Below are 18,822 nucleotides of genomic sequence, written 5' to 3' on the forward strand. Positions count from 1 at the left end.
TCTCTGGAAACTGAAGGCATAGCACTACTGAATATAATGCAAAATCAGTTGCCACTGAAGTCAGTGGAAAGTCTGCCACTGACTGTGCTAGGAACTGGATCAGATCTGTAGTCATCAACAGTTTTAACAGCTTCAACAAAAACTGACAGTGGTAAATCTCCAACAGTTCCCCAGGACCGCACAAATTAGTCCTGCTCAAGGAGAGGCTTTGAAGCAAAAAGTTTACTACCATGCTATTTACTGGGTAAATGCTGGTTTCTCACTTGGGCTGCACCTGGCACAGTATGCCCACCTTGCACAAACAAAAAGAAAAACCTCCTTGAACATTAACTCAGTTCATTTAGTCTCAGTTTTCAAATTATAAAAAAAAAGTGTTGTTCTTTATACTTTTAAAATTCACATTTTATCAATATTTCCTTATTTATTTGGATTGATTTTTCCCCCTTTTTGGGGCAGGGGAGGGAAATGGATTAAGGCCAATATTTAAAAAAAAAAAAAAAAAAAAAAAAAAAAAAAAGAGCAGCAGCGAGTTAGACTTCTAAAAGCCACATTTAGGCACCTCCTGATTTTAATAAGTGCTGAGCTCCTATTGGGGTCAATGGATTCTACACTCTTGATTTATGCAGCCCTCTCTATTGAAGGCAATGGGAGTTTTGCCTGAATACGGACTGCAAGATCAGGCAGAGAGTGATTTAATCACTGATAAAATGAATACTGATTCTATAAAATATGTCTTTCCCCCACTGTCATTTGGAGTGAAGGGGGAAGGGAAACTGACTCCCAATGAAACTCAACAATGGTTGGGCAGCAGGTGTGCAACAACCACCCTTGGTCATATGGTTCATAATCATACTCTGATCATACCTTGTGTTTCCCGTCAGTCTGTTGTACTTACCTGTTGTCTCCATCTTATTCTTAAGGGCTTGTCTACACGGCAAGATTTTTCAGTTTAACTTTAGTTTTCTCGGCACAAACTGCTTTGCACCCACACACAAAATTTCTTTTTTTGATTCACTCAGTAGCTGTCTATGTTTAACCCTTATTGTAAAAACTTTCCCATGTAGACAAACTCTTAGACTATCAGCTCTTAGAGGCAGGGACTGTCTTTTTGTTCTGTGTTTGTACAATGCCTAGCACAGTGGGGCTATGATGTGTGACAAACCGCTAGGCTGCTACTACAATAAAAATTAAAAACTCATAGTCATCTTCTTTAATGCATGGAACGGGGTGTAGGGATGGTCTATGGAGGAGATACGTAGAACTATTCAATAATCAGTGCAAGTCCCGGAGCAGTGATCTAGGGAAAAGCCACATAGGTAGGAAGGAGTGTCACAGTGTGTTACAGCTGCTACCACAGCCCACACACCATAGCAGTGGCCACGGCTTCTGCACCTGAGTTCAGTGGGTTGGGTGAGAGGGTACTATGCTCTCCAATCCCCAAAGCTTGTTTACTCAAGATGTGCATGGTTAATAAGGATGTCAGCCTAAATGCTTAATTTAATCCTTGCCTGATCCTTTTAAAGGATTCAAAGAGCACCTCAGTTCCTTCACACTAGAGCCTTTGATTAGATTTCGTTAGTAATTAGCCTCTATTAACCACATTCTTTGTTAATGCTCCACACAACAGAGTCAGGACCATTTCCCACTGCTAGAGCTTCTCTTTCCTTTCATTTGTGAATACATTTCAATTTACACAATAGGAACCATTACAAATAAAGGACCCTATTCATAAATGTTTTACTCTCATGGCAAGTCTCTCTTCCCTCTCTGTCCCTCCCTCCCCCCAGCATTTCTGTAGGTGTCTCTTTAAAATCCAGGCCAGAATGTAATCCAGCACATAAAGACAAGTTTTGTGGCATGTTGTTATATATGGATGGGGAGGTCCCTTTTTCCATGTCAATAGCAGCAGGGAGAGAGCATCAGACTGGGCTCAGCTAGGATGCCCATAATCATGCTGGGGCTTGGCAAAAGGTTCCATAGATGAGACCAAAGATGTGATGTTCTATATACTGTCAGGGAGCACTGAGACCCAGGACGTTACTTGTCTGGATCCCTGGCATGGTTGCCAGGTAAGGCCAAATTCTTCAAACCTGTTCTTCCTGTCAAGTCTGCAGAGGCAGAGAACCAGACTGGAGGGGTTAAGTAGCTGTAGAGCTGCCATAACTGGGATTCAGTAAACTCCAGGGGCACAGCTGACATGCCTAGCAGGAGGCTGAGGAAAGGAAGGAGTGGGCAACTTAAAAGGAAAAGCCTTGATTCAACAAAATGGATTCCGTACTCACAGCCAGCAAAGTGGAGGGCTTTGTACCTTGGAAGGGAGAAAACACTGATTTTTGACCTGTTTATACTCCAGTAAGAGGGAACAATGCTTTGAGTGTGTTCTGAGACAGCCTGTTGTGTGACATTAACCATCAATTTAACCATCAATTAACCATCAATTTTTTAAAGATCACCAGAAAGAAATGGCATGGCAGGAAGCAAGTAAGGGCTAAATTAATCTTTAGGGTAACTTTGATTAAGTCAATGGAGTTACCCCAAGCTAATATTTTAGCTTATTTAATCAAGTTTTGTTATTCTGTCTAAATTAGGCCCCAATACAACCCTTTGCTTTTTTACTTTAATGGCAAGCAGAAGTTAAAAGTAAACAAACAGGTACCAGTGTATTTCTGATTACACAAGCAGAGACCCCGTGGAACCTAGAAGGGATGAGATAAGACCAAACAAACCACTCCGACAGTAATGTCATACAAGTACCTAGATACTCAGACCACCCGGGAAACACTATTTCATGCCCAGTGAGGCCATATTTAGAAAAACTCCCATTCCTTAGCAGTGACATGTACTGCCTGGAGAGAATAAAAGCACTGTGTATTCAACTCTGTAGCCTGATTTGAACCAACCCTCTTGCCATCAACCTCCTGCTGAATCCTACAGCATAAACGTCTATGTCATCTTCTGGTGACTATTTGAAACTTCATTAACTATTGCTTGTGCTGCTCCTTTCCCTGGAACATCTGGGCACCGATTGCAGAGTTTAATGCCTAATAGTGTAAAGGCCTTTTTTATCAGAAGGAGACTATAAACTAGCCCAATCCGGTTGATACTTGACCCATTTCAGAATCTCCCGTAATTCCCCTGCCTATTTGGCATAGCCTTGCATTGAGGATGATGCATGAGGGGAGGGGGGAGCCTCAAAGAGATTGAATGGCCCAGATTCACAAAGACCAGGACTTTCAATGGAAGTTATGAGTCTAAATATCTTTGTGGATCTGAGCCAATATTCCCAGCACTCCCCTAGCAATACAAATTGGCACACCTTTAAGAGATGCAATCTACTCGCCCTCACACATATGGGAGTGGGGTTTTGAGCTGTGGCATTGTTCTCCCACTTGGAGCGTTATGCTTCCACTTGGGAGCATCCCAGTAGCAGCCCTACACTCACTCCCCTGAGCAGTGGGGTTGCAACTCTGCCCAACCCTTACCTGGTGTAGGATAAGTATCAAATTAAAGAAGGAAAGTTAGCTTATTGGTTAAGGAAATCTATAGGTGTTGTAAAAATGGACCTCAATAGCATGTAGAAGGAAGGCCTTAAAAATAATGGGTTATAAGGCCAAATGGAATGAAGTAGGCAGGATGTCTGGTTCAAAGAATAACTAATGAAATAAGGGGAAGTTTCTAAAAGGAAGGCCTCTGACTGATAGGGGTGACTACAGGCAATAAGAGGAAAAGGATTTCTCTTAAAAGGAGCCAACATGGACCTTCCCACCCACAAACACCACTTGTTTGTTAAAGGGTATAAAAAGTGAACTCTTCATTGCTAACTCCTGACCATGTTGGAGCCAACCAATATGGGGCCGAGCACCGCTGGGATTAGCCTGTTTGTAAGTATCTTGACCAAATGCTTATAAATGTTTTGTTACTGTTTGGCTGAAGTAAATTGCTTATTATTTAGGCTTTTAAGGCATGGTTAGAGCAATTGTATCGGTACCTTTAGGCCTTTGGATTTAATAAAGGAATTTATGGTTAAATAAGTGTGTTTGGTGGTTTCCCTTATTAATATTTTCAAATATTAATAATAATTCCAACACAAGGCTTATATAAAGTGAATGGGATTTATTACTCCTTCCCCTCCATTACCTGGTTGCACAAAGGCCAGGCAGAATTTAGCCTTTTGTAGTAGTCAGAGGCAAACGGATAAAGAGACAGACAGAGAACATGATGATATTGCTATAGACCATTTAAATTACCTCATCCACTACTTTTGAAAAGTAATGAAGGGTGGATATCACTTCTTCATCTCCTTTACCCAAGGCAAAATTCTGAAAATAAAAATATATATTGATACTGTAAGTCAACAACGTCAGTATACAGACAATATGTCGTACTACATATATGTACAAATAATATACTATTTTTATACATGCACTTTATATTTTAATTTCCTTGTCTAAAGGAATAACGTTTATCTAATTTACTTAAAAGGATTGGTCATACCAAGAATAGGCTGCTTTGCATCTTCATTAATTTACTAACGTAAACATTTTGGACGTCAACAGGCAATTTTCCCCAACGGCTTCAATGGGACCTGAGTCAGGCCAACAATGAGCTGTTTTGAAAATCCTACCCTTTGAACAGACTTTTCATATGCACCATCTAATCAGCTGAATGTTGAGACTCGCAAACATAGAATTTTCAAAACGTACCTGCTTTTCATATGCAAGAAGCTGCTTGGAAAGCTGTTGTGTGGCTAGACACATTTCATTCTACAAAACAAAAAGGAGAGTTTAGTAGAGGTAACCAAAGATATTTAGGATTACTGTGGTTACTACTTTATTATTTGGACAGTGGTTGTGCTTATAGGCCACAAAGAGGACTAGGACCCTGGGGGATATACACACACTGCAAGTGACCTTCCCTGCCTCAAAGATCTCACAGTCGACACTGCGTTAAAAAACCCACGGCACCAAGTCTTAGAGCCCAGGTCAGCTGTCTCAGGCCCGCGGGCCTGGGACTGTGGGGCTACAAATAGCAGCGTAGATGTCTGGGCTCGGGTGAAGCCCGGGCTCTGAGATCTTATCACCTGTGGTGTCTCAGAGCCCAGGCTCCAGCCTGAGTCCAAACTACACTGCAATTTTATAACCCTGCAGCCTGAGCCCCGCAAGCCCAAATCAGCTGACCTGGGCCAGCCATTGCCATGCTGTGGGTCTTTTATTGCAGGGTAGATGTGCCGTATGGCTCTGATTCTGCAATTACTCAAGCACATGCTTAACTCTGTGTACATGAGAAGTCCCAAAGCACTACACCAACTCATATAACCCATGGCCAGTCGGTGTGAATGAGGCTCGGTCTACATTCAATTTTAGTATCTTACTGAAATAATTACATTGGTACAACCTCTAGCATGGATGCAGTTATACCAGGTTAAAGGTGCTTTATACTAGTATAGCTTATTTGCCTAAATTCACCGGAATAACTTGTGCCAATATACAGGTTATACCAGTTATACAGGTATCACTGCATCCACACTAGGGGGTTGTACTGGTATAACTATACAGGTTTCAAACTGTGGTAGCCGTACAAACCTGTGTGTAGAGGAATGCTTAGAGCAATCCCAAACGGGCCAGTGGAACTATTAACATGCATCAATTTAAATACACGCAAAAGGATGGGTTGCAGGACTGAGCCAAATTCAAGAATAAAAAGAATAGGTTGTTTGCGGACACATGGCTAGTCTGGGAGTAACTTTGCGACCATGTACATTGAAAAGGACACAAACTACATCTGATGCCCCCCTTCCCACAGAATGCATTAAACAGCAGCTTCTAAAAAAGTCACAAGTTACACCTTCCCACTCAAAATCTGCAATCCAGAGAAGGAGCCAACTAGTGAAAAGAACTGAGGAGGAATAATGAAAAGGGGTGGGAAAGTAGCCCTGCAACAGGTGAAATCAATCAATCTAAGCCAAAGAGGGGAACTGGTTCGGCCACCGAACCCTAAGGCCAATTTAAAACACCACCATTATTTTGGCGCTACTCGCAATTTCTGGTCTGCAGTGCTCATGTTGCAGAATGAAGCCAGGCACTTAAACTGCACCACAGTCTCAAGGATTTCTCTCCATTACTCCTTCTCGCTCACAGAGATTTCGTATGTCTTTAGGTGCAGGCCTGCCAATGGGGGGAGGGGGGGCGCAAAGGGGGCAATTCCCAGGGGCCCGGATGATTTAAAAGGGCCCGGGCGCCCCTGGCCACAGCACAGCAGGGCTAAGACAGGCATCCTGACCGCCCTCACTCCACGCCACTCCCGGAAGCAGCTGGCATGTCCCTGGGGAGGGGGTCTCCCATTGGCTGGGAACTGCGGCCAATGGGAGCTGTGGGGGCAGTGCCTGCGGACAGCGGCACACAGAGACCCCCTGGGTCCCCCGCCTAGGAGTCGCTGCCAGAGGGGTGGGTCGCTTGCTTTCGGGAGCCGCCCAAGGTAAGTGCTGACCCTCTGACCCCCTCCTGCAGCCCGACCCCCTGCCCCAGCCTAGAGCCCGCACCCCACACCCAAACTCCCTCCCAGAGCCCGCACCCCAACCCCCTGCCCCAGTCCTGAGCCCCTCTGCACCCAAACTCCCTCCCAGAGCCTGCAGCCCAAACTCCCTCCTGCACCCCAGTCCCCTGCCCCCTGCCCCAGCCCTGAGCCTCCTCCCGCACCCAAACTCCCTCCCAGAGCCTGCACCCCCTCCCGCACCCCAATCCTGCCGCAGCCCAGTGAAAGTGAGTGAGGGTGGGGGAGAGCAAGTGACAGAGAGAGGGGGAATGGAGTGAGCAGGGGTGGGGCCTCAGAGAAAGGACGGGACAGCGGTGTGGCAACAAAGGGGCAGGGTGGGGCAAGGGTCTTTGGGTTTGCGCGATTAGACAGTTGGCAACCCTACCGGGCGGGCATATAGAAGCCCTTGCCATGCTGGAAGAGCGCGCCCAGCGGCGCAGCTGGCAGCTCGCTGGGCACCAGCCAGCACAGATGCAGCACCACCCAAATGTCAGGCAGACTGTTCGCACGAGCACGGCTTGTGCATGCATGGGGGGGCCTATTGACTGTTCTGCCCTGGGGCCGGGAATTGCTATCAGCAGGCCGGTTAGGTTGCAAACCCTGTCTCTCATGTGTTTGTTCAGCAGAGAACAATCACAGAGAAGATTTCAACAACAAATAGTATTTAAATAGTACTGAGAAAACAATGTAAAGCTCCCGCAAATCCCATGTTGCTATTAGTTGGTGCTGTCACAATACAGGTGAATGTGAAGATGCTGGGCTTGAAACACCCTCACACCTCTGCTATTTGCCCTCAGGGTCTTCCTTTGGATATCAGAAACCTAGCAAGTGGGGGAAGGCAGGAGTAGGAAAGGAAGCAAGTTCTCTCAGCTAAAGCAGTAGAGTTAACCTACATTTATATCCGTGTAAATGAGAGCAGACTTTGGCTTGGGATATGTAAGAGGGAGACTAAAGATTCCAACAGCATAAGCTTTATCACTAGCCATATAGGTCTGGTTTGTTTCACTGCCATAAAACTGGTGTAACAAACTGGGGAATCAGGTCCTATATATTTGCCCTGGCTAGGTCCCTCCTTTCTCCAGTTATTAGTCCTCTGAATTATTTCTCTTTTAGAGTTCAGATTTTTTTTTTTAAATGAAACACAAACAAGTCAGAGCAGCTCCTAAGCTGCTCTTATTTACACCAATGAGCCAGAGCTAGAGCAGACGCACCATTAGAATCAGGGAGGCAGAACCTGCTCCCTGATGGCTTCCTCTGCCCTTCTGTGCAAGCACATCTTGGTATAGGACAGAATTTGAGTGAAAGACTCTAGAAACAGTCTTTGCATGGGCCTCTACAGCGTCTTAACACCCTGATATACATCTTATCTCCGCTGCAGCGTCACGGTTTTCGGGGGAGGAAGAGTGGTAAAGTCATGTTCAGCCATGAAAAAACAAAGGCCAAATTCTGTCTGGCAGGGTATCTACATGAATGGCTGCAATGCAAGCATAAGGCAAAAGTTGGCTCTCCTAGTTCTGGCCCCCTTAGAACATCATGAAGATGGTTTTTCACAGGCTCTAAGTGATTGGAACGGTGAGTGCAGAGAGCTGTTCTAGGGCATAATCAAGGGCTCAGGGCCTGGTACATGTGTTAAACGGTGTCTATTACATGACCAGGCAATGGCTGCCATATACAGACCCCATAGAGAGTATTCATACTCTCGGCAGGAATAGAGAGAACAGGTGGAGAGGGCTGAAATTTAACCTGGCAGACAGCAAGCACAAGGCCTCCATACACTGAAATAGCACTGAAGCCAACAGACGGTGCTTTCAGTGCTGCACAGGCTGACTATGTGCACTGAGGTGAGTGAGTGTCATTCTGTCAGAATACAGTGAACAGTACTACTGCTTTTGCACCCGTACATGTGAATTCATTTGGGGTTGCTAATGCTTAGTTTCACACACACACACCCACCCACCTGCCAGATTGTGACCCTATTCTAGGTATAAAAATTTTATTAAGTCATTTCCAAACAAACAGAAAACACCAGCATACAAATCAAGTTAATCAGACAGGTGTAAATAGTGCCATATTACCAAGGGACAAGACACAGACAGGACGCTCTGCTCAGCCTGTGGTAACATTGCTTCCTTAAAAACACTTTATTTGGGCAACTCCAGCTTAACCCTCCTCCAATTTGTTCTCAGTCAGGCTTCTTTCTGGCATTGTCTTGGGACCCCTTCCTCTCTCACCACAATCAATCAGCTGAAGGGTTTAAAACTTGTTGTTTGCATTGCCTGTATTTACAGATCCATGAAGCCCTTGGAATCCATTCTAGCAGTTATTAATTCAATTCCACATATTTTCCCCTGGAATAGAGCAAGATACTACTATCCTGAACTGGCTGAAAATAATGTGTTGATCAAGTTGAAGAACAAACATTATTTGTATGTAAATGTACTTTTACCATTAAATAATTAAACACAACATTAGAAAAATCTCTTGGAAAACAGCAGAGCAAAGCAAAATAAAGACTATTATAAAAATTTTTCCAACTGTTCAAATTAATCTCTGCCACAATACTCCACAGCTCCTTCTGAAATTTCAGAGTTAATCAAACGCTTTTGTAGTGTGAAAGACAGTAAGGACAGATTACCAACTAGGAAACATATTGAAAGCCTGAGCAGCCTGATAAATCTAAGTGAGGGCAAAATTCATTTTCTTTAGTGCTATACACACAAAACACATGCATTTTCATTAGCTGATTTTATAGAGGGGGAAAAAATCCCCAGGGAAATCACGTACAAATGTTTATTGGGAGGAAGAGAGGACTGGACAGAAATCAGTTCTAATTAAGCAGTGACGACTCTGGATGAATTATTTCATTTAGTTTTGAGCTTAGCTACCAAGTGCTCAGAGCTGTAACAAACCTTTACAACCTTTTCCAAGATCTACCAGCATCAGAGTACATGCTTGTGATAAAGACGACAATGCAATTCATCTAAATCCTTTCTATACCATACAAAAAGGGGCTGTACTTGAAATGCACTGTTTCAACACTTTAGTCAACTCTGGGCCTGATCCTGCTTTCATTCAAGTCAATGGCAAAACTCCCATTTATTAATTTTTGGATCTGAACTTCCCCAAAGTGTCAGTGTTCATATCTGGTCTTCTGGTGTGAATCTACCTTTTATTATAATCTGTCATGCATACAGCTAGTTACCTGATGCAAGAATAGGTTCTTCCTCCCTCCAGTTCATAATGAAAACTCAACTGCACTTATATACAATTTATTTGTGAGACAGTCCATCATTTCTCAACACCTTTTCTTTCCAAATAAGTTCTGTGGTTAAAAACATCAGTCAGATTTAATTAAAATGGGAATTAACCCTAATTATTCAATAGTGGATAGTTACATATAATTGTCTACAAGATTCCAAATAAGAATACCTGTAAAAGGATTCAACTGAGCTATACAATTAGCTTTAAAGGCATTGAGCCATCTCATCATGTCCAACCCCAGAATGATGAATCTTTCTGCAAAGCTACTTTTCTGTGCTAAGGACAGCATTTTCAAAACTTTGCATGTAAACGAGCATGTAAATGATACAAAACTACTTTGCATATCAATGGCAGATAAGGGGGAAAAATATATATACACAATGGTGTGCAATAAAGTTTTAATTGGTATGCTTTGGGGATACCTAATTGCTCACAGATAGGAAGAGGAGGATGTCCACAAGGGATTTATGGATTTTCTTTCTTCTGCGATCATGGAAAGTATCCAACCTTAAACCCAGTCTCAGTTCAAATGGATCTGAGGCTTGAGATGAATGTTTTGCCCAACTCTGTCTAGATGCACATATCTCCTCCTTCTGAAGCACTCAGCTGTCTGGCAATCAGGAAAATGCTACCATTGTAATGATTTAACTTTGCAGAGAGAATGCTTTAGAAATTAAGATCCAAATGCTGGGAGATGCTGAGATCCCCTAGTGTTGAGAGTGATCAGTAGCTCACAGGATCAGGCTATTTTATAGCTTTCCCTGTTTAAGCTGATTCACAATGGCATGTTCAGTCCTCACAAGTAATGAATGGCTTGATGAAGGATTATCTAATAGGAAGAGAAAAGATACAAGTCAAGGCTCTGCTGTAAAACAGTGCCAGCAGCTACAGCAGGATTCTAGTTCTGGAGAGAAAGAATCTTTATAGTTTCCCTGCAAACCAGCTATAATCAGCAGAGCTGTTTATGATGTGTTCTCCTCTCGGTAGCACTTAGATCTCCAAATTCTGCTCTGCAGACCATGGGCATAAACTTGCTTCTAGGCCTGGTGACAATTCCAAAGCTGACCAGCAACACTGAAATGGAGTTCCACGGCATTGTAAATACAATATTCATCATCCACTTAAATCCTGTTTACCTTTAACTGTCTTCTCATTTACATGTGGAGAATATGTCACAGGAAGTGCCCCTCATATAAATAATGCACACTTGTGATCAATATTGCATCATAAATGTACACGGTCCTTTACAAAATCAGTGTTGCCAACTCCACTGATTTTATTGCAAGTCTCGTGTTATATGATATCTGATTTAAAGCCACACGTGGTTATGTGAGAATCTCAACTTTCACTGAAAAAAAAAAAAAAAAGTAAGTTTCTAGCCCTTATGGTTGTAGAGGAAAGCTTGAAAAGAGGACGAGAGTGCACCCACAAAGCTTAAAAACCAGAAGGCAACTAAAAGAAACATTTACAATTATAATATTATTATTAATAATAAATACCCATGATTTTAAACTATTCTCATGATTTTGTAGAGCCTGACTCACGATATTTGGATGTTTCAGACTGCAATACTGCAAAAGAACAAACAACAAAGTCTATGTTCCCAAAGAGCAGGAAACTCATTCATGGATCCAAAACCTTATGAAGTCAATGAAAAGACTCCCATGGACTCCAAAGGGCTTTAAATCAGGCTTTCTGAGCCCCAGGAGTGGTCTTAGATCCAAAAAGAGGCATCACTGAGAGAGTGCAAAAATAAGGATTCATGAATTAAATATGGGGGGGTGGGATGAAACTAGTTTGAAGAACAAACTAAAATAACCTAGGCAGCTCCAAATGACAGCACTGAGCACCAGTTATGTAACTTTGCTTGGTAGCACCTACCTAATCCTCAGGACATTTTCTCCAATGTCTCTTTGCATAAAAATATTTTCTTTCTGCACTGCTAAAGGCAGCATTAGTTTGCTTCTAGTTCTCTCCCCCTTGCTCCCCAGCAGCTACAAACACTGTTAGTATACAAATATATTTATTGGGACTGCTGAAGAAAATGCCATAACACAGACAATGTTCAGCACCTTATTGCACTGTAACTTGTTTCCAGGATTCCCCTTCAGGTGCCTGGTAGATACACTTTAGTCTACAGTGGAATGAAATGGAATTATCTATTTTAAAAAAATATGTTTATTTTGTGGTGCCTTCTTTTCTTTATTCTTGGCATACGAAGGTCCCCATTGGGCCATTACTGTAGCATGATGAGTGGAATTGGAGAATGATGTTCAGATTTCAGGAGGGACTTAATTCAGTGTGGCATGGCACCTGGTGATTGGAAATGCAAGCTGGGGCACAGGCTGCTTGGTTTTAACTCTACAGCCTTATCATGTAAACACTAGCTTCACTTAAGAAAGATCTCTTTCCTACAATTCAGCCTGTCTGACACATCACTATTCTGAATGGCACAGGCACTTCTGGGAGTTCAACCCATCAATAGAAATGAAGCAGCAGTGTTGCCAACTCTCATGATTTTGTCATGAGTCTCATGATAAATATGGTTTTCTTTAAAACCCCAGCTCCTGGAGTCCAGTGGATATGTGATGATTTCAGCCTTCATTCTTCAAGAAAAGGTATGTTTGCAGCCCTCAGGGCTATGGAGAAAGCTTCAAAACGTGACCGCAGTGCACCCTATAGGCTCAAAAAGCAGAAGGCAAATAAAAAGAACCTCAAATCTATTAATTTTACATAATCTCATGATTTTAAAGCCAATCTCATGATTTTTGGTGAGCCTGACTCACGATTTTTGAACATCTGGCAATATTGGCAACCCTTAAATGGGCAGCTGGGATAGACTCTATTGGGAAGCTTTCTTCCATCAGAACATCACAAAGCTAAATTGCTTCTGGCTACAATGCACAGGCAGGAGCATAAAATAAAGCAGGAAGTATAATCTGAACTCATAGAGATGTGATTTATTTATCTTATCTGACCAAAATCAGGTGTTTCTCTGTATTTGGATCCATGTGCTAGTGCATGTTTACTGAACACCTAACCAGATATTAGAACAGTTTCTAGTGCTTGCAATTACAAATGGCATTAACATATATAATTAAGTTGGTGGATACAAGAGGCACCAAAAATACACATGTACAATTCAAATAATTAGACCCCACTACCACCTAATAGGATCCTGTAGCATAAAAAAACAAAAACAAAAAAAAACAAATTGTACTCCCTTCTAGTTATTATAAAACGGTTACCTACAAATAAATAAATAAATAAATAAATAAGCCATCCATACTGGGGAAATACTTCCAGTTTCTCCTTACATGACTTTCAAGCGATCTGATAAATCTTTAAATAAAACCGTGGATGGCAGTTTATAAGCTGGCAGCCAATTAAGTGGATGTTTTGCACACACTGCAGTGTTTCTGGATGGATAACAGCTTGCATTTAGTGCTGATTGCTACCCATAGGAAGCAATACAGTACAGGTGGAGTGAGATCAACACCCCAACACGGTCAGCGTTGGCTGGCTTCACCAAAGAACTGGGTTTTAAGTATGACAAGTGGAGAGCGGACAGGAGCATGGATACAGGAAAACTGAGAGGCCGTCCCAAACAGAGGAGGTAGCACAAGAGGGGTGACTCAGAGGACACAAAGGAGCAGTAAGGAGTAAGATGGTTTCGAGGCAGCAGTGTGGGCCTATGTAAACTCAAGCTCTCAGGCCTCCTACCACTTCCTGGTGCCTCAGTTGGCTTTTCTAGAGACAATGATTCTTGCTTGTGGCCAGGGCGGCTTTAGCAGAGATTTATGGGCTCAGTTGCACACACAGAAACCCCACAGTGGTGGCTTTTGTCCTCTGGGGCTAGGCCTGGCTCTGCGCTCTAGGCACTGTGGCTTGGGGTTACTGACCACCTGCAGCAGCATCCTCTGCCCCCACACCTCTTCTCAGGGAGCCAGGTCCAGCCCCCCAGGGCAGGAGCCGTTGCTGTGGCATGGGTTTGCTCTCTAGGCACCCGCCCCTTCCCAAGCCCCCGCTCCACACCGGGGCAGGATTACAGTTGCAGTACCGGGATACTCCATGTGGTTGATGTCCCTTTGGTTGGGTGAGGAGGCAGCAACGGCTGAGTACACCCATTGAATTGGGAGGCTCCATCCATCACTGACTGACTCATGAAACTCGTCTTTTCTTTTCCTTCTGTTTTCCGTCTTCTCTATTTCTTGCTTCCCCATAACCTTTCCTCTTCTCACTGTCCCACCACACTTTCCCATGCTTTGCTATATTACTGAGTCTCCTACTCCTTGCCAGACCTATTTCCCCCTTCCTCCTTGGCCACTCTTCTCCCAAGCACTGCTTGCATTATCTGTTTTGGGCTCTAAATTTTTGCCAGTGACTACTGATTTTGAGTGCCTGACTTGAGAAATCTCATTTTCAGGGGGCAGGTGCTTAATTTAACCCTTTTTGAAAATCAGGCTCCCTTATGGCAGTGGTTCTCTACCTTTCCAGACTACTGTACCCCTTTCAGGAGTCAGATTTGTCTTGCGTACCCCCAAGTTTCACCTCATTTAAAAACTACTTGCTTACAAAATCAGACATAAAAATACAAAAAAGTGTCACAGCCACTATTACTGAAAAATTGCTCACTTTCTCATTTTGTCTGTATGAAATTTTAGTTTGTACTGACTTCGCTGGGGCTTTTTATGTAGCCTGTTGTAAAACTAGGCAAATATCTAGGTGAGTTGATGTACCCAGTGGAAGACCTCTCTGTACCCCCAGGGCTACACATACCCCTGCTTGAGAACCACTGCTTTAAGTCATCCGAAGTTGGAAACCCAAAGTCAGTCGCTTGTGAAAAGTCAGGCCCTAGTGGCTAATGTTGGATGCATTATCAATGATAATGTCTTACTGCTAGCTGCTTTTAGGATTGCTTCTCGCATCTAACATAAGCCGCATTGCTAATGATCCCTTAGTGGACAGTGTGCTGTCCTGGGGAATAAACATCCTACGACATCAGATTGGGTTTGAGTGCCCAGGGTCCAGAAATGCAGTTTGAAATGAACCTTGGATCAGTAGCAAGAAAATACTAATGTTCAGAGTATCATATTGTCTGTGTGACAGACAATCCCAATAAAATAGTTTGTTTTGCACAGCTTTGCTGTAAATCTTTATACTAAGGTCCTTATATTCTTTGCATGTAATCGTAAAGAATATGTGATGGTTTTTTAGAGCCCGATTCTTTTTTTTTTTTTTAATGAAAGGTAATGGGACCATGGCTGGGAATTTCAGAGGTGCACAGAACGTTTGGAAGCCAGTTCGGATTCATTGTCATGGCAACTGAGCATTGAAAATATCATACTAGACTTTTAAGGCAGCTCTTTTGAGCCACACACCTCTTGTTGCAAAATGAATGATTTTGCTTGCCTCGATGGGGAAGGGGAATAGTGACTGGTTAGACAATTTATTCTGGTTCCAAAGAGAATGTCCTGAAAATAATCTCTGTGTGGATTGCTAATAAGTAGTGGACTCTGCAAGTGATATCTGTTGTATGTTCATGTTTTATTATGAATTCCTCAATTGTGAATAATCTAAATAATCAGGGTCATAATATTAATCGCTAATTGCTATCTGTGTATGGGGCCAAACACACTTTAGCAGTTGTTTCATTAGAATACATCATGGCTTGGCCTCACTGATAGCCCACCAGGAAGTGCTAGCAGTCCTGTTCCTTTTTAAGAGGGAATATGATATAGAAGAATAAGCACAAAAGTAGGGAGCCTTGAGTTCTGAACCTGGCTTTTCTACTCACTCACCTTAGGCAAGTCAATGCCCCTTTGCTTTAGTTTTCTTATTTGTAAAATAAGGGTTATACTTATCTGCTTCCCAAGAATATTGTAAATCAATGTTTACACAGCCATTAAGGTCCCTTAACTCTGAGCTGTGGCAGTCAAAGACAACATCACTGGGTTTTGCCAACCACAACTATTGAAAAATCAGGGGTTAGGCCCACCAAAAATCACAAGACTGGCTTTAAAAATCACTAGTTTCTTTAAAAAAATAAGATCTCTTGTTTTCTTTGGCCCCAATCCATAAAGGTATTTTGGCTTCTAATTTCTATTGAAATCAATGGAACTTAAGAGCCTGAATATCTTTGTGGATCTGGGCATTTTATTTGCATTGTGGGATTTGAGCTTTCAAGGTGCACTTGGGTCACATTTTGTGTCTTTTCTCCACAACTATGAGGGCTAGACATTTACTTTTTAATGAAACCTGAGATTTTCTTGTTGTCACTTGTCTGTTGGAGCTGGGGCTTTAAGTAAAACATCAAATATGACTTGCAATCTAATTGGGACAGTTGGCAACACTGGACCTCCCCCCCACCCCCTTTTTTCCCCCCTCTCTCCTATAAAGATTCAGAGCATTCATTTGAATACAAAGTCACTGAGGTTTAAGGAAAAAATACAGTAAGATGTCCGATTCTGCAAACCGTTACTCATTCAAGCACACCTTACTCACCTGCATAGTCCCACTATGGTCAAAGGGACCTCTTGTGAGAGTGGAGTGGTGCAGGTTTGGGCCCCAAGATGTGGATTCTGTTTCCTGTTCAGAACATTGGGGCAGGGATTTTTAAATTTGATTGCTTAAAATTAGGCATCTAAATCTATATTTAGGCCCCTAATAAAGGTACCTAAATAAGGATCAAGGGGGTAAATTTTGAGATGTCTAAGTGATTTGAGAGTTCAGGTGTCATTTTCAAAAGGAACTTGTGGCCATCTTTTCAAAGGTATTTAGGTGCCTCAAGATGTGGAAAGATGCGTAGTGGGATTTTCAAAAACATCTAAATTAGTTAGGCACCTAGGCACTTTTGAAAATCCCACTAAGTGTTTATCTGCACCTTTTGGTGCCTAAATACTTTTAAAAATATGTCCACTAGGCACTTGGGAGCCTAAAGGCTTGTCTGCACACAAAAATTAATCTGGAATAAGGTAGGATATTAATTTAAATTAGATTAATGATTCCTGATTAATTCCATGTGTGGACACTCCTATTCTGGAATAAGAGTGCCTTATTCCAAATTAGTTTATTTCAGTGGATCAAACTAATCCAAGGAATCCAGTGGAATTAGCTAATTCAAAACAAAACATTCTTATACTGGATTAAGACTGTCCACACGTTGAGTTAATCAGGAACAGACATTCCAGAATAGCTCCCCGTGTAGACAAGCCTTAAACTTCACTACAAATCAGTGGGATTTAGGGTAAATTTTTAAAAAAATCATATGAATGATGTACATACCTAAACCCAATGTTCAAAGGGGATATAGGCATCTAATTGAAAATTTAACCCTAACTTTAGGCAGGCAAGTTTGAAAATGTTGACCTTGCAGTAAACACAAGAGTAAGTGTATGCCATGATTCTTATTTCATTTTTCTGAATAAGCGGATGAACACCAAGACAGAAAGGAGTGACAATATCATAGAGACTAATTTTCAAAAGAGCAGAGCAACCACACAACTTCTGCACAAATCAAAGGGAACTGCAGATGTTCTGCATCTTTGCAAATCAGTGTATCTGTTAGGAGCAGAATAATAAGGTTGCCTCTACTGCTTGGCAAACAAAGTCAACACAAATGAAAGATTACCTGAGCCCCATAGACCCGCTGCATTGCTTGAAGCAACTGGTTTGTATACTCTGTAAGGGTTCCTGCATCTTCTTCAAATACACTAAGCAAGGAGCGAGTCTTTAATAAAAGAAAAAAGCAAAAGGTTTTACTCCCAAATGGAAATATTTAAAAAAAAGAAAAGAAACTATAGCAAAACAAATCAGTCAGCGTAATAAGACTTTGAATATACAGTGTACAGCTTCTTTATATTATCCAACAATATAAAAAAACATAACAATTGATCACTATAATGAGACGGGTAAATTGATGCACAAATAAGTGACGTGATTGGAAGTTTACACTGCAAAGCAATGGCAGAGTCCTCCTGACTAACACCTTCTTGCTCTAATTAGTAGATACTCCTTTCAGCATAGTCAGGAATGTTACAAATCCTGAAATTCCTTTTGCTGATTACAGTAATCAAAGCAATGCCAAGGACTTGTGGTCAAAATACCATCGCTAATTTTATTTCTCTACTGTTAGAATGAATTAAAAGCTCCCCTTGTAATAAAACAAATTATCTTCCATTATGACATCTCAAGAGGCTTCTGAGTTGAACAACTTTTAAAAGAACACTGCCAGAACTGGTAGACTTAAAATTAGATCCAACAGCAGTATGTTGGTTTGTGACAATAGTCATACATATACACTTAGTGCTGCGCATCTGTAAGCATGGTTTCTTCACTCTGCCATTCTGTTTTGTTCTTGTGAGCGGAGGAGCAGCAGAGAGGAAAACATAACTTGTGTTATCTTGGAGAAATGCATCCACTTGGCTTGTTTCAGTGGAATTGCCAAGGACAGCAAATTACATTGTTGCAGTGCTATGTGCCAAGGAGGAAACCAAGGCCAGGGATTAGTGCTGGGCAAGCAAAGGGTAGGTAAAAAGTTGGGATGGCAGTGTAACTTTGACAGTGTCTCTTTAAGAAAGTCATTCTGCACCTTGGTAATTCAAAGTGTCCTAGGAGAGTGGGGTGGGGGGAGAGAAAACCTTTTGTAGTGGTAAACACCCATTTTTTCATGGTTTGTGTGTATAAAAAGATCTTCTGTACTTTCCACAGTATGCATCCGATGAAGTGAGCTGTAGCTCACGAAAGCTTATGCTCAAATAAATTGGTTAGTCTCTAAGGTGCCACAAGTACTCCTTTTCTTTTTGCTAACTGCAGTAGGATCTTGAAAAATGTGTGTAGCAATGCACTGACTAGTCATGTGTATTCGTTCGTATTACATTAATTTTTGTGCTTCCACCATTGGAGAAAGAAAAAGCTAGTGTCCTAACTGGTCAATCCAATCTGTTTGATACTAAATGAAAAGGTCTTCCCTAAATTACTTTGCATTAGTTCCATCTGTCTACCATAAACTCTAGAACTTTAATAATCATA

General features: G+C 42.0%; 1 protein-coding gene across 2 annotated transcripts in view; it reads right to left on the reverse strand.

Annotated features, from left to right (window-relative positions):
* Window positions 1-18,822, reverse strand: part of APPL2 (adaptor protein, phosphotyrosine interacting with PH domain and leucine zipper 2) — a 54,936-nt gene that overhangs the window by 29,009 nt on the left and 7,105 nt on the right. For both annotated transcript variants that reach the window (XM_074941011.1, XM_074941001.1), the window contains exons 2-4: window positions 17,423-17,521; window positions 4,704-4,763; window positions 4,248-4,319 (exon numbers count right to left, since the gene is read on the reverse strand). In XM_074941011.1, the coding sequence (XP_074797112.1) occupies window positions 4,248-4,319; window positions 4,704-4,763; window positions 17,423-17,521 (231 nt within the window). The remainder of the gene's footprint in view (window positions 1-4,247; window positions 4,320-4,703; window positions 4,764-17,422; window positions 17,522-18,822) is intronic.

This window comes from Natator depressus, chromosome 1 (assembly GCF_965152275.1).
Source record: "Natator depressus isolate rNatDep1 chromosome 1, rNatDep2.hap1, whole genome shotgun sequence".
NCBI lineage: Eukaryota > Metazoa > Chordata > Testudines > Cheloniidae > Natator > Natator depressus.